Consider the following 16,429-nt stretch of genomic DNA (forward strand, 5'->3'; position numbering starts at 1 on the left):
AGGCACTGTCTGGTCTTTTTTTTGGGGGGGATTTGTTTACTGTTTTTCCTTCCTCTTTATCCTGCCAAGGCCCTTCTTTCTTTTTTTCCTTTCTCTTTTTCTTGCTTGTTTTTTCCCTTTTTTTCATTATCTTTTTTCTTTTTCTTTTTTAATATTAGGTGTTGCAGGCAACATTTCTTATTTGCTGGGCTTCCTCATCCTCAAGTTCCTCTTTTCTGTGATTTTGGCTACCAATGCTATTCACTTTCCTCCACATCTTTCTATCCTCCACCATTTATTGTTTCTCTTACATTCCACCTCTCCTGGTTAGCCTCCAATATTTCTGACTTTTTATCTCTAATACCTCTATTCTGTTTTCTATCTTTAATTCACTCTTTATATTTTTTGTCCTTTCTTTTCTCTATCCCTCTCTCCTGACCATACTGGCCTTTTAAATCATACTATATTCCTCCTCATATTCAGTTTACAATCTCATTATAGGTATATCCTTTCTCCTAGATCTCACATGGTTCTTTTGCAAACATTCACTATCAATACTACTACTACATTTTTCTTTTCTTACCCCTTTTGCTTTCTCTAGTCCTAATATTTTCCTTCAAGGGAACTTAGCCAACAACAAGGATAAACCCTGGCCCAAATACACAAAACTGTCCTGTCTCAGTTCCCATCTCATTAGGCCACTCAGTACACCCACACTTACCTGGAGACCTAATTTGGGTAAAAGACTAGAAAAAGGAGCCCTTCCAGCCTACCTGGATGGGCCCACATACTGTTATCTTTGTAACCACACTGCTCTTAAAGTTTCAGGTATTGCCCCTTGGATTCATCATACTAGAGTTAAAAGGGCACACATCAATGAAAAACAAGACTACTGGACAGCTCACCCTGTACCTGACTTTCCCTTGAAAACCCAGAGCCACTGAGAATCACCATCACCCAACTAGATGTACTCCTGTTCCCTGCAGTTCCTACTACTCTTTGGACTGCTCAGCTTCCTGTTTCAGACCTCCCAGAGACTGGAGTGTAGCTGAAAGGATACTAATCTTAATAGTGTACTTGAGTCTTGTAGGATGCTTTGCTATTTTAAGTTGTTTTTCTTTACTTGGCTTGGGGCCACTGCCAATGCTTACCCCACTGTACTGGGTGCTACAAGGCCATAGTATCCACTGCTATACAGAGGCTAAAGCAGCTCAAGGAACAATGGTCTCCTGTGCGTGCCTTTAACCATCATACTTATGTGCCAACAAAATGTTATGATATCCAAACTCTTACCCTATGTCCAGAAACTGGGCAAAAGTTCTGGATGGGTGTAATGAAGCACTGGGCCAACTGCAAAACCTGGGGTAAACCAGTGGAAACTGTAGGCTGGGCCTATCTCCCACAAATAGACATGTCTGATGGGGGAGGAGTGCACAACCAAGTCCAGGAAAAAGTCCTAAAACAGGTCTGAGCCAAACTCATCTGACTAGCCAAAGGTCCCAAATATCTATATCAGAGGGTGAACCTCAAAGGACTCTGCCAACTTACTCAGCTCATAGCCCCCATTCAGCAGGTGGAGCAGCCAGTCAACACCACTAATACCCTCCTCCTTAACGCTCACCTGGACACCAACATCTGTTGACTGTGCCTGCCCCTCTCGAGAAAAACCTTGTAGGCACCCCATCTCCTCCAGGGTGGACCCCCAAACAAACCTTAGCTAAAATGAAAAATGAAGTTGCCCCTATTGGCCCCATGGCCCTCAATATCCAGCTAGTTCTCTCAGAAGGCAATCAAAACTATATAACCTGCTATCTGGGTAAAAACTCTGATTTAACATCAGAATTGGTTGGGACAATCCCTGCAAACTTAGGTACTGCCAGTAAAACCCTAGCAAACAACTTGACCCAGTGTAATCTCTCAGGATTGTTCTTCCTATGTGGGAGCACTGCATATAGATACTTAGAAGCCAATTGGACAGGGAATTGCTTCATGGTGTTCTTAACACCAAAAGTGTCAGTATATACTGAACATGTGGTAGAACAAGCCCTAAACCTGCACCAAGAGTGGGCCAAACAAACGCTGCTTGTCGCCACCCTTATAGGAGCAGGTATAGTTGCAGAAATAGGAACTGGACTGGGAGGATTAGGTTCTCCCTTCAACTTTTATTACAAACTCTCCTGAGAATTAAATGAGGACATAGGACAGGTTGCTGACTCCATACTCTCCCTCCAGAGCCAAGTCAACTCACTAACCACAGTAGCCCACAAAACAGGAGAGCCTTAGACCTATTAACAGCAGAAAAAGGAGGAACATGCATCTTCCTCAGGGAAGAATGCTGTTACTATGTCAACCAAACAGGAATAGTTTATACCAAAGTAAAATAGCTAAGAAACCAGATTCAGAGGAGAAAAAGGGAATCAGATGAGTCATGGAGCTGGAATCTCAGACAATGGTCTTCTTGGTTCCTGCCCCTAGCAGGTCCCCTAATCACTTTACTCATGTTAGTCACATTTGGCCCCTGCACAGTCAATGCCCTTATCAGGTTCATTGAAACAACAGTAATCTAGAGAGCAACAGCAAGAGTTCTGGCCATAGGAGAATATAAACCACTTAGCATGAGTGATGCCCTATAGAAAAACTTTTAGGGGCATCAAAGGGGGAGGGGGGAATGTTGAGAAATAAAAAGCCTAACAAAGATTACAAAAATATCTAGCAAATCACTTCTGCCCCTGCTTCTGTAAATCAGCCTGTGAAAATATGGCCTTGTAGGAAAATATCAAATGAATGACCCTTGCCCCCTGCTTCTGTACATCAGTCTGTGAAAACATGGCCTAGCAGGAGAATATCTAACAAGTAATTCCTGCCCCTGCATCTGTATACCAGCCTTTAAAAGTGCAGCCTTGCACCGGCATTCTGCTTCTGTAACCCTGCCTGCAAAATTTTGCCTAGCAATGCATTAGCCAATGAGCAAGATTTATGCCAGTCCCACCTGAAATCCTATATAAACCTACAGAAAATGAAAAATGGGGCTCAGAATTTGGAGATAGACTCTTCTCTGGGCCCACATGTAATAAATATGTTCCTCCATGTCTGAGTGCTGGATTTCGGTTTCTCTGTTATTCAGTACTCCTTGACTTTGCTGCAACCAAACAAAGAAACACCTTAAATGTCTAATTTGGATTATTATTGAAAACATCTAAAAATTAATTTGTGATGTAAAACACAAAGAAAAAATTAGATCAAGTTGATCATTATTGATGTTTCATGACCAGAAAATATAAAATAAAATAAAAGATAGGTAAAGGAAAGGTTCAGGGAAAATATGAAAAAGTTTCCTTATATTTCTAACTAAGGCATCTGAAGTAATTAGAAACACAATCTACAAATGTGTAAATACTAAAATATGCATTAAGGCACTGTGTTCCATAACTCCACCTGGCTGCAAGCATAGCCTAAGCTCCAATAGCTTCTTTACACCTTCCAAAACCACCTTACACAGATCCATTTATGCTGCCTCTGCTTTTGTCATCACTTAATGAAATCTTAAATTCAATTGGGGGACTGGATTGTTGAATTTTGGGCACAATATTTTATTGTATTTAACCAGTAAACTGTTACTATAAAGGTCATCAAATATTGAAAATTAAAATCCTAACATTTAAAAGTAACTGCTCTTTTTCATATACTATTTTCCTTCTTGGCTTCCTTTTTTATTATGTGTGTATATTCATCAAATGATCTGGCACTCTACACTGGCAATAAGCATTCATTCAGGAGAGTAGGCATAGGTTGAGCATAGAGGTTCTCTAGTCCAGGTGGACAAGACTCTTTGAAAAGAATGACATAGGCAAAAAAAGAATTTTGGGGGACAAAATAACCCAGGGAGATTTTGATTTCTTACATGCTGCTGTATATAAAGCACATGGCTTGTCAGATTGGAGCATTTCATGGGCTTATGAAAATAATGTTATGAAATATACTAAAGTATCTCTCCAGTTATAATTAGATTCCAGTCAGGTAACAAAGAGTGACCCAACTCTAACAGATGTTGACTTTCTTGTTTTAAGTGTTGACCTTGAACTCTTAGATCTGTGGATGACCAAAAGCATGGGAAATTTACAGTGAGATGCTTTGAGAAGGGCCCTAGGTTATGTTATACTGGCAGTATCTTGTAACAATGGGCAGTGGTTGGGTATTCTGCAGGCTTGCAAAATTTCAAACACATAAACAGATGCTAATTTTGTCTAATATTCCCATGTATGTAGTATAATATTCCCATGTCTGAGTTTTAAGTGCATGTTTACAGTTTTAACATTTAGGCCACATACCTGGGTACATATCTTGGCTCTAAGTCATAGAAGCTAGTAACATTGTTGACAGTTGTCTCTGTGCCTCTGTTTTCCATCTGATGTATGTGAGTAGTAAACACAGACACCACATATGGCTTGATCAGAATTCAATGAGTTACTGTAGTAAATTTTGCTGTGGTCAGAAGGAAGTATTTTGTTGTCAGTGTTGACAGTGATAACTTTCCTGTGTAAACACAACACAGTCTAGTATGAAGAAATACAAGTACACCCACATATATATACTCAGATATACAACAACATGATGTAGACTTGTTCATTGACATCCCTTAACTCCAATTTAAACAAATCCATACCACTGAAGTAGAATGCAGTTGCTTCCAGGGACTGCAGAAATGTTCAAATTCTTACACTTGAGATCAGTTTCTCTCACCACACCTCAATTCTTACCCTCACATGGAATCAGGAATTACACCAGTTCTCCCCACTAAAACCAGCAAGGAAAAACTGATGGAATTCATCTAGATTTCCATCCTTTTCTATTTTCAGACTGTGAGAGATCCCCAAATACACATCTTTTTCTCTTGTTCTTGAGGCCACCTGTAGTGAAAGAAAGGAGAGCATATGAGGATCAGATCGTGATGTGTACTGTTTACACAGATCTTTTGCTTTCTTAGTTACCCTAGAAAATCAGATGAGAAACCATGGTTGAGTCAAAGAACACAAAAGCAAGAGTAGAGGACACCATTTGAAAAGGTGCACAATTTCCTAAAAGTTATTTCTTTCTCTTCCTTTTTGGCAGGCAATTCCAAAATTATTAATCCAAAGAGGAAAATTTGTCACTGAGGAAAAGGTCTTCTATCTTTGAGTCTCCCACCCAAGGCCACCAAAACTGAAGCCTCTCTGTCACCAGGTATCTGTTGGTTAGAGAGTCTACCCATGCCCACTAACCCCAATCAGACAGTACCTGAATTCTATTATCTACATAATCAGGTTTTCAAATCTGAACTTGATTGAAAGAGAAACCTAGAAAGCAAAACATCATTTTCAAACAAAGAAAGGAAGCCTTACCTTGGTCTCATATGGATTCTACACATCTGCCCTGGAATTAGGAAGTTCCTCCAATGGATCACCTGTGGAAGATGGGAGATTACAGAGTAACTATCAGTGTATTAGAGATGCACCTTGTGAATTACTCAGGTAACAATGCTTGACTCTTACAACGTGCTTCTGTTTATGGATGTTTGTTATCAAACAAAAATTGACCTACTGGGCTATCCACTGTGCAAATTTTATTTCTCTTTTATCTGTATATATTATGTTTTCTCAATGTGGAAACTGCCTAAGAACTTGATTATCTATCAATTGCTATGACTTAATTGAATTAATTTTCCAAATATCACTGTGTATTGAAAGACTATTCAATGCACAGTGGAGAAAATGTCCTCTATTTTCCCAATACTTACCATTATGGAGGACAATGGATAGGTGAAAGCATTGATATATAACTATATAAAAATGGAAATTTTAGCTTAACCCACAAGTATAAAAGCAAATGTGCATGTTGGTTCATAAATTGATATTTAGAAATTCAAGTTTTTATAGATTTGGAAAACTAATTATGTGAATGGAAGGAACACACCCCACATATACTGAGTTATATACACATTTCAAGATGAATAGAAGTTGTAAAAAGCAAACTTTCAGACGTCTCATCATGTGAAATGTCTCCCTTTTGATCACTACAATTCCAGATTTACTACATAATCTGAAATAAATAACTGACTACATCCTTCCTTGGTAAAAAAAAATATGATCAGAATAGACATGGCCATGAGGAAGAGAGGAAAGATACAGAAAATCATAAGAAAAACTAAATTTCTCTAAAGGGAGATTCATTTTAACGCAATGAGCTTGACAGAAGGACCTAATATATATATATATTCAAGAGTAAGAGAAAAGTATAAAACACATATAAAAGTCTGTAGGGCAAATTGGAGAAGATAAACTAAAAAAACAAAAGAATATTTTGTGAAAAAAATAACCATATTTGGGGGGATTGGATTAATTAAGTAGGTCAATGATCATATCTCTCAAGCAGCAATTGAGATTTCCCATCTCTATGAACCATAGTAATGAAACGTGGTCGCTTTTCCTGCCTGCTACCAACTTCAAATCTCACTGGGCACAGAGTGACTGTTAGAACCAGGAGCCATATATGTATCATAAGATAACCATGCCAACTGGTCATCGCAGAATTTTCAGAGCGAATGTATTCTCAATATTGTGAGGTCCAACTGCTGTTATGTGACCATTGTGACCAGCAATGAATGGGTACTACTGTTTTTCCACATCCTCTCTAATACTTGCTATTTTCAGTTTTGTTTTTTATAACAGTCATTCTAGTAGGTGTGGAATGGTATCTTATTTTGGTTTTGAGTAACATATCCTAATAGTTAAAGATGGTGAACCTCTTTTCACCAGCTTTATGGAAATTTATATGTCCTCTTTGAAGGACATATACTTCTTTTTCCAATTTTTTAATTGGGTTGTTTTTCACTGTTTGTTGAGTTTAGGGTTCTTTATATATTCTAGATATAAAACCCTTATTGGATATATGGTTTACAAATATTTTCTACCCTGGAATTAGTTGACTTTTTGTCTTTGTGACAAAGTCATTTTAGGCACAAAAGTTTTAAATTTCACGACGTCTCATTCATCTATTTTCTTTTGCTATGTGTGCTTTCGGTACAAATTCTAAGAAACCATTTCCTAACACAAGATGCTGAAGGCCATCTTTATGTTTTCTTCTAAAAGATTAATGTTTCTAGCTCTTCTAAGACTTTATAGACTTTCAGTTAATTTGTGTATATGATAAGAGATAGGGTCTTCCATCACTCTTTTGCATATGGATATCCAGTTCTCCAACATCATTATTGAGGCTATTCTTTCCTCCATTGAGTGGACTTGGAAGACTTGCCAAAAATCAATGCGACATATATGTGAGGGTCTATTTCTGAAATCATGCAGTCCAATCAAAGAACCACACGCTCACAGGCATGTATTAGTTTAATTACTTGGTCTTCTGAGATTCACAAAAGAACATCAAGCTGTCACAGATCTTAAGAGCACACAATTGTATGCCAACAAATTAGAAACCTAGATGGAATAGATACATTCCTAGAAACACATGAGCAACCTACAGTGACTCTAGAAAAGATAGAAAGTCTCAACAGAGCAGTTACAAGTAAAGAGATGAAATCCACATCAAAAACCTCCAATCAGAGAATGATTTGAAAAGACAGCTCTCCACAGAAGATAAACATAGGGTCAGAAGGACCTTGAAAAGATGGTCAACACCATTTGCCTTTAGGAAAATGCAAATTGAAACCACAGTGAGATACCTTTTCACATCCACTAAAATGGTTGCTATTAAACACAGAAAATAACATGTAGAGAGGATGAGGATAAATAGGAACACTCTTTCAAGGCCAGTGGCAATGTCAAATCGTGTAGTGGCTATGGAAGAGAGACTGGGGATTCCTGAGAGATCTAAGTATAGAACTACCATATGACCTGGCAATTCCACCACTAGATATATACCCTAAAGAAATGAAAGCAGGGTCATGAAAAGATGTTTGTACACCAGTGTTCATAAGGCCATTATTCAGAATTGTGAAAAGATGGAAGGAACTCAAATTATCAATCAACTAATGAATAGATAAGGAAAACATGGTATACACACACACACACGCATATACAGACATACAGTGCAATATTATTTAGTCATAAAAAGGAGTGGGATTGTCCCCATTATGCAAGAAAAGAAAATCTGTTAATATAATACACCATATTGACAAAAAGAAGGGAACAAAATGATCATCTCAATTTATGTGCAAAAGGCATGTGACAAAATCCTGTTTCTTTTCCTCATAAAATCACTTAGAAAAGTAAGAATAAAAGGAAATGCCCTCTACATGAGAATGAACACTGTGGCAGTTTGAAATAATCAATGGACCTCCCAAGTGTCATTATGTTTGTAAACCCCGAAAGACATTATTTTGTAAATGGGCCTGTTCCTCAGTGTAACCCACTTTGATTGCCTTAGATTCACCACAGAGGTCTTTAACTAAATTACCTGTTAAGATTTGGAATTGTCCTGAATGACACTGCAATGACAGATACAGACCATTATATATCCTGCCAAAACCTACAGAATTGCGTGGGAGAGAATGTAAACTACAATCCATGCTTAGTGGCAATGCTCCAAAGTGGGTTCATCAATTGCAATGAATGTGCCACACTAATGAAAGAAGTTGTTCATGAGAGGAAAAGTGGGAGGGGTGGGGAGTCGGGCATATGGGAATCCCTTATAGTTTTTTATGAAACATTTTATGTAATCTTAAGTATCTTCTAAAAATAAATAAAAAAATATTTTTAAGATTTACCTGTGAAATGTGGGCTTTGATTCAACCAAGTCAGGAGGGTGTGACTCATGTTTGAGTACCCACACCCTTGGTACAAAAGGACTCTTACTCAAGACAACACACAGGAAGAGAGAAGAAGACAAGGAAGAGAGAACTTTGTCAGTTCCGGAGCCCCGAGGAGAGATGAGTCATTTCCTGATTGTCTGCCCAGAGAGACAAGCCCTATGCCAGCATAAAGCTGAGATTGGAAGAAACTGGGCCGGCAGCCTTAAGAGGAAGAAAGAAGGAGGCAGAGAACACCCACCATCTTGTCTCAACACATGGCAATTGGCTTTGGTTGGAAAGCAGCCATGAGTTGGAATCTGTATGGCCTTATAAGTGTAAGTTTTTACCACAAATAATTACTCTTTATAAAAGCCAAAAGATTTTTGGTACTTTGCATCAGCACCCCTTTGGCTGACTAATACAGGCATATATGAAACAAACCACTCCCAACATCATACTGAATGGTGAAAGATCGAAAGCTTTCCTTCTGAGATCTGGAGCAAAACAAGGATGCCCGCTGTCACCACTGCTCTTCAGCACTGTACTGGACATTCTAGCTAGAGCAAGCAGAGAAGAAAAATAAATCAAAGTCATCCATATTGGAAAGGAAGAAGTAACATTTTCACTATTTGCAAACCACAAGATTCCATGTATAGAAAGCCTCATAACTCCACAACAAAAATACTAGAGCAAGAAAGAAATTGAGCAATGTGATGTCCTATGAGATAAACACCCACAAATTTGTAATATTTATGAACGATTGTAATGAGCGTTTCAAGGAGGAAATGAAGAAAAATATCCATTTCCAATTACAATTAAAACAAATATCTCAGAATAAATATAGCCAAGGTTGTAAAGAACTTATGTATGGGAACTACAAAACTGCAAACAGAAATCAAAGACCTAATAAAGGGAAAGACATTGCATGCTCACGGACTGGAAGGCTAAATATTGCCAAGGTATCAACTCTACCAAAAACGAATGATAGATTCAATGCAATCCCAATGAAAATTGCAATAAACAGCTTTGCAGAAATGGAAGACAATCATCAAATTTATTTGGAAGGATATGCTATCCTGAAAAGTCACAACCATCATGAAAAACAGAGTTGGAGGATACACCTTTCTTGACTTGAAACTTATTACAAAGCAACAGTGGTCATAAAAACATGGTCCTGGCATAAGAATAAATATATAGATCAATGGAATCAAAGTGAGAGTTCAGAAATTGACCTTCTCTTTTATGGCCAATTGATTTTTCCCAAGGATGCCAGGTACCCTCAATGGGGAAATAATGGTCTCTTCAATAACTGATGCTGGCAGAACTGGGCATCCATATGTAAAAGTATGATGGAGGACAACTATCTCATATCATATACAAAAATTAACTGAAACGTATAAAGACTTAAAAGAACTAGGAACATAAAACTTGTAGAAGAAAACTTAAGAAGATCTTCAGAACCATGTGTTGGGCAATATTTAGTTTTGTTTTTTAAAAATATTTTATTATTATCATTCTTATTTTAAAGATACATAGATCACACAAATTTTTGCATTAAAAAACATAAAGGTTCCCATATACTGCATTCCACACACACCCCCACTCCTTCCAATCAACAACTTCTTTCATTAGGGCAGTACATTCATTGCACTTGAAGGGCACATTCTGGAGCATTGCTACACTGCATGGATTATAGTTTATTTTGTAGTTTGCACTCACTCCCAGTCCATTCAGTGGGTTATGTCAGGTTATATTATGCCTGCATCTGTCCCCGCAATATCATTGAGGGGAACTCCCAAGTCCTGAAAATGCCCCAATATCACACCTCTTTTTCCCCCGTCCCTGCCTTCGGCAACTCCCATGGCCACTGTCTTCACATCAATGAAATGATTTAATTCTTCCAGTGCTAGAGTCATGACAATTCTATAGGAGAATACCAGTAAATCCATTCTATTTTATGCCTGCATCCTGAGGACCCTGGGATGGCCATGTCCACTCCAACTTTAAATCAAAAGGGGGCTTACATCCCACATGGCTGATGGATGGAATTTTCCCACTTGCATTTGTAGACTCTCTTGGTTCCCTGGTGCAGTGGTTGACTATCCTCACCTCCCTGTTAGTTGACATGGGCAGTCCAATGGACAGGAGAGTAGGTGTTGCAACTCTGCTGAGGCTCAGGACCCAGCTGGCATATAGACAGTCCAGAGATTCAAGTCTCCTGAGCATACACCAAACCCAGCACCTATCACAGGTAAGGGAAAAGTGACAGAAGAAGCATGCATAGAGAGGTCACATCTGAATCCAACTCCACACTCAGGAACACAAATTCCACTGACAAGGCAGTGAACTCCAGAGCCATCTGTCATGATCATAGGACCTGGGTGTGCCTGTATCCCTCAGAAGGACCCTTCCCTGGGGTTGTACCTACTTTGGCTGTCTCTGAGATCTGGTTGAGATGAGCATAAGTGCAACCCCTCTGAAGACCTCCCAACACATTTTGAAGCCTCTTAGCCATATAAACTCATTTGTCTTTACCACTTACCCATTTTATTCAAGGTCTTTTTCTAGGTGCATCACCGGCAGGTGTTGGTAGTAATACCTCAGCCCAGAGTCATATCCCACACTGGGGGGAAGGTAATGCACGTACATACTGAGTTTGGCTTAGAGAGTGGCCACATTTGAGCAATGTGGAGGCTCTTGGGATGTAACTCGTAGGCACCCTACAGTTTAGGCCTACTTGTAATTTAAAGCACTTAGGCCCATAAACATAGTCATCAGTATCAAGGGCCCATCACTGGACCATCCTTCTTCACTGGTCTTTGCCCTTGTACTTGGGGTATTGTTGCTGCTCCACTGGGGAGTGGGGCAGAGTTTCCCAGAATGGGAACTCAGCACTCCCTCAGTTGTTGGAAACTCTGAAGTGAGGTATCATTGATGGGGAATGCATGGGTAGGAGGGAGTTCTCCAGGGCAATGTCCTCTTAGATTTTACACCCAAAGCAAAAGCAACAAAAGAAAAATAGATACGTGAGACCTAATCAAGATTATAAGCCTTTGTGCCTAAAATACCTTTATAATGAAAGCAAAATCAGTCTAATTCTATGGAAGAATATATGGGGAAATCATATATCCAATAAGGGTTTTCTATCTAGAAAATATAAAGAATCGTGAAGGTCGTCAACATATATAGAATGAAAGACAACCCAATTAAAAAACGGACAAAGCTGCTGTCAGTTGCACGGTGGAGTGGGCATCGCCATGCCAGAGTCCTCAGGATTGGGAAATGAACTATGGCCTAGAGTGGACTTACTGGTATTCTACTATGGAATTATTGTGGCTCTAGCAATGGAAGAAATTATACCACTGATGTGAAGACAGTGGCCACTGGAGTTGCTGAAGGCAGTGAGAGGGAAAAGGAGGCGTATTATGGAGGCGTTTTGGGGAATTGGAGTTGACCTGAATGATATTGCAGGCACAGATGCAGGGCATTATATATCCTGCCATAACCCACTGAATGGACTGGGAGAGTGAAAACTACAATGTAAACTATAATCCATGCTGTGTAGCAATGCTCCAAAATGTATTCATCAAATGCAATAAATGTGCACCACTAATGAAAGAAGTTGTTGATGTGGGAAAATGGGAGTTGTGGGGAGTGGGGCATATGGGAATCTCCTTCATTTTTTAATGGAACGTTTTGTGTGATGTATATATCTTTGAAAAATAAACAAAATATTGCATCTGAGACTGAGTGGAATCTCTCCTGAGTTATTTATGGTAGACTGAATCAAAATTAATGTTTCTAACAGTGAAAAAATGAAACTAAAAGTACGTTTTGAAACATGGGCAAAAGTCTTGGATATGTCTCCAAAGGGTAAAAAATGGCAAGAAAGCACAAAAAAAGATGCTCCCTGTCATTGCTATGATAGATATGCAATTCAAAACCAAAATGAGATATCATAACATACCCACTAGAATGGCTCTTATTAAGAAATGGAAAATAACAAGTACTGGAGAGGATGTGGAAAAATAGGAGCACCCAGTCATTGCTGGTGGCAAAGGAAAATGGCCACACAGCAGCAGTTGGACCTTGCAATATGGAGAAGGCATTCACTCTGAAAATTCTGTGATGACTGGTCGCCATGGTTACTTCATGATGCACATCTGCCTCACGGTTCTAACTGTCACTCTGTGCCCAGAGAGATTTGAAGTTGGTGGCAGGTGGAAAAGCTCCCAGCTTCGTTCGTACGGCTCATAGAGATGGGAAACCTCAATTGCTGCTCAAGAGGTGTGAACATACTGACCTACTTAATCTAGTTAATACCCCTCAAATTGGCTAGTTATTTTTCAACAAAATATTCTCCTCATTCTTTTCTAGTTTCTCCTCTCCCAACTCATCCTACAACATTTCAGATGAGCTTTATACTTGTCTCTTACTACTTTGTTCATATTTTAGATCCTTCTATCAAGCTGGTTGCCTTAAAATGAATCTCCCACTAGAAAAATTTAGCATTTCTTTTAATGTTCTGTACCCTTCCATCTTCTCCTCAGCTCCATGTCTGTTTTGATGCTGTTTTTCACTCAGCAAGGGCCAAGTAAATTATTCATTTCAGAATTTGGAGTTAAAATGGATGGCTAGACATCAGAAGTGAGGCATTTCATAAGACGAAGTGTACTAAAGTTGGTTTTTAACATGCTTTACCATTGCTATGCATCCTGAAATGCATATGTAACTCAGTATGTTTAGGGAATCCATTGCTTCCATTCATATAACTAGTTTTCCAAGAACTTGAGTTTCTAAATGTCAGTTTATGAACCAATATGCACCTTTCCTTTTATCCTTGGGGTTTATCCAAAATTTTCATTTGACAAACTTACTTATTGATGCTTTCACTTACCCACTGCCCTCCCTAATGGTAAGTATGGGGAAAATACTGTAATTTTTTTCTCTACCACCCAATGAGCAGCATATCTTTCAACACACAGCAATAGATAGAAAAATAGGAAAATGAACTCATAGACATTGATAGATAAGCAAGTGCTTTGACACTTTCCCACACAGAGAAAAAAAGATAATGTATATAGATGAGAAGATAAATAATATTTATGTAGTCGGTGGCCCAATAGCAGCCCAGTTCTGGTTTGGTATAACCAACATCCATAAAGAGAAGCATCACGAGTCAAGCAGTGTTCCCAGAATAATTCATGAGATGTATTCCTGATATACTGAGAGTTACTCTGTGTCTTCCCGCCTCCCACAGGTGACCCATCAGAGGAACTCCCTAATGCCAGGGCAGGTGAGGAGAACCCATCTAACACAAAGGTAGGGTTGACTTTCTGTATTTAAAATAAATGTGTTGGTTTCTTGGTTTCTTTCTTTTGCAATCAAATTCAGATTTGAAAAATTCATCACGTAGAGTATAGAATTTAGGTACTGTCTGCTTGGGGGTAAGCAGGAATGGGTAGACTCTCTTTCCAACAGACAGCTGGTGCCAGAGGGCCTTCAACATTGGTGGTGTCAGTTGGGAGACACTATGTAGAAGACCCCCTGCCTTAGTGGCATTTTTTTCTCCTTATATTAATAATTTTGTAATTGTGTGCCAAAAAGGAATAGAAGGAAATACAATCTGGGAGGGTCTGCACCTTTTCTAATGGTGTCCTCTACTTTGCTTTTTTGTTCTTTGACTTAACGGTGGATTCCCATCTGGTTTTCTACAGCAACTAAGAGAGCAAAAGACCTGTGTAAACAATACCCAGCCTAATCTGATTCTCACATGCTTTCTTTTCTTTCATTACAGGTAGCCTCAAGAACAAGAGAACAAGGTGTGTATTCTGGAATCACTGAATGGCTGAGGATAGAAAATAATAGAAATCTAGATGAATAGGTTGGCTTTCCATGATGGCTTAGGTGGGGATAATTGGGATAATTCCCAATTCCTGGTGGGAGTGAGAATTGGGGATGGTGTGAGAGAAACTGATCTCAAGGGAAAGAACCTTGATCATGTTTCCTCAACTTTGATCATGTTTCTGGAAGCAGCTGGGTTGCCCTTGGGTAGTGTGGATTACTATTGATTGTAGTTGAGGCATGGCAATGAGTAAGTCTGTGTTGTGTAACTGTGAATCTGAATGTGTGTGTGTCTGTGTGCTTGTATTTATTCATACTAGACAGTGTTCCTGTTTACACAGGTAAATCAACATTGTCAACTCTACCAAGAAAATAATTCCTTCTGACCAGTGCACAGTTTACATACAGTAACTTATTAAATCCTCATCACAGCCATATGTCATGCAGGGGTTTAAAATACTGACACCTCAGCTGGAATACAGAGGCACAGAGACACATGTCAACAATCTCACTAGAGCCTAAGACTCAGAGCCAGGTTCTGTACCCAGGCATGAGGCTCCAATATTGAAACTGAACGTGCATTTAAAGCTCAGACATGGGGATATCAAACAATGTACATGGGAAAATTGGACAACATTAGCATCTATGCATGTACTTGAAAGTTTTCAAGCCTACCGAGTTTTCAACCACTGCTCATCAGTATAAGATTTTTGCCAGTGTCACATAACCCAGATTACCTCTCAAATTACCATACTGCTAATTTCACATGCATTTGTCCAGTCACATATCTGAGAGTTCAAAGTCACTATGTAGGGAAACAAAGACAATATCTCTTAGATTTGGGTGACTCGTCATTACCTGGCCAGTATCTGATTAAAATCAGGAGATTCTTTTAGTGTATTTGCTAACATTATTGCCAGTAGCCCAAGAAATGTGCCAGTCTTGCAAGCCATGAGTTGTATGTACAGCGGAAGGTAAGAACTCAAAATTTCCCTCAGTTATTAGCCCAGGTCACCCTTATTGAACTGTCTTGTGCGCCTGGTTAGAGATCCTCTGTGCTCAACCCATGCCTATCTCCTTAATGAATTCTCCAGTGTGGGCTGCTTAGTGCCATCACAGATCAAGCACCAGCTCACTCATGAATACACACATGGAATAAAAGAGGAATTTGTTATTATGTAACATTTACATAATCTACAACTTCTATAAATACAAACAATTTTTTAAGTTGAGAAGGAAAACACAATAGCAAAAAGAGTTATCTTAAATGTTAGGATTTCAACATTTTAAATTTCAAAATTGGATTTCCTATATGTCAACAGATTACTGAATAAATACACAAAATACTGTGCCCAGGATTCAATAATCCAGACCCTAAATAAACTGTAAACTTCCATAAAAGGGACAACAAATGGAGAGGCAGCATAAATGGACCTGCGGAAGGTGAAATGGTTTTAAAGGTAGTTAAGCTGTGCTTCAAAACACATGGTGTTATGGGATGCAGGTTGTGTCATAATGAACACATTACTATTTGTGCATTTGTAGATTTACCATTTGTAAGACACTTTAGGAATCCTTAGCTGGAAATCCAAGGAATCTGCTTCTCATTTGTTCCTGAACCTTTCCATTATTTCCTTCCTTCCTTCCTCCCTCCCTTCTTTCCTCCCTCCCTCTCTCCCTCCCTTCCTTCCTTCCTTTGTCCCTCTCTCCCTCCCTCCTTCTTTCATTCCCTCCTGTAATCAGCGTTGTCACTAATGACCCGCTTTCTTCTTTCTGTTTTATATCAAATATTGATTTTCTTTAGGGTTTTTTCCTCATAACAACTCA

The 16,429-nt window shown here is 39.0% G+C and overlaps 1 protein-coding gene across 3 annotated transcripts in view; it reads left to right on the forward strand.

The window, feature by feature from the left end:
- Positions 1-16,429, forward strand: part of LOC131274941 (protein IWS1 homolog) — a 39,256-nt gene that overhangs the window by 1,569 nt on the left and 21,258 nt on the right. Inside the window, exons 1-3 of one of the 3 annotated variants that reach the window (XM_058283314.2) lie at positions 12,908-13,045; positions 14,019-14,080; positions 14,556-14,580. The exons of 1 other annotated variant lie outside the window; for it this stretch is intronic. In XM_058283314.2, the coding sequence (XP_058139297.1) occupies positions 13,018-13,045; positions 14,019-14,080; positions 14,556-14,580 (115 nt within the window). In that variant the 5' untranslated portion in view covers positions 12,908-13,017. Of the gene's footprint in view, positions 1-12,907; positions 13,046-14,018; positions 14,081-14,555; positions 14,581-16,429 lie in introns of those variants that run through there. One more of the 3 variants, XM_058283313.2, reaches the window with a different exon arrangement.

Source organism: Dasypus novemcinctus, chromosome 21 (genome assembly GCF_030445035.2).
Source record: "Dasypus novemcinctus isolate mDasNov1 chromosome 21, mDasNov1.1.hap2, whole genome shotgun sequence".
Classification (NCBI taxonomy): domain Eukaryota; kingdom Metazoa; phylum Chordata; class Mammalia; order Cingulata; family Dasypodidae; genus Dasypus; species Dasypus novemcinctus.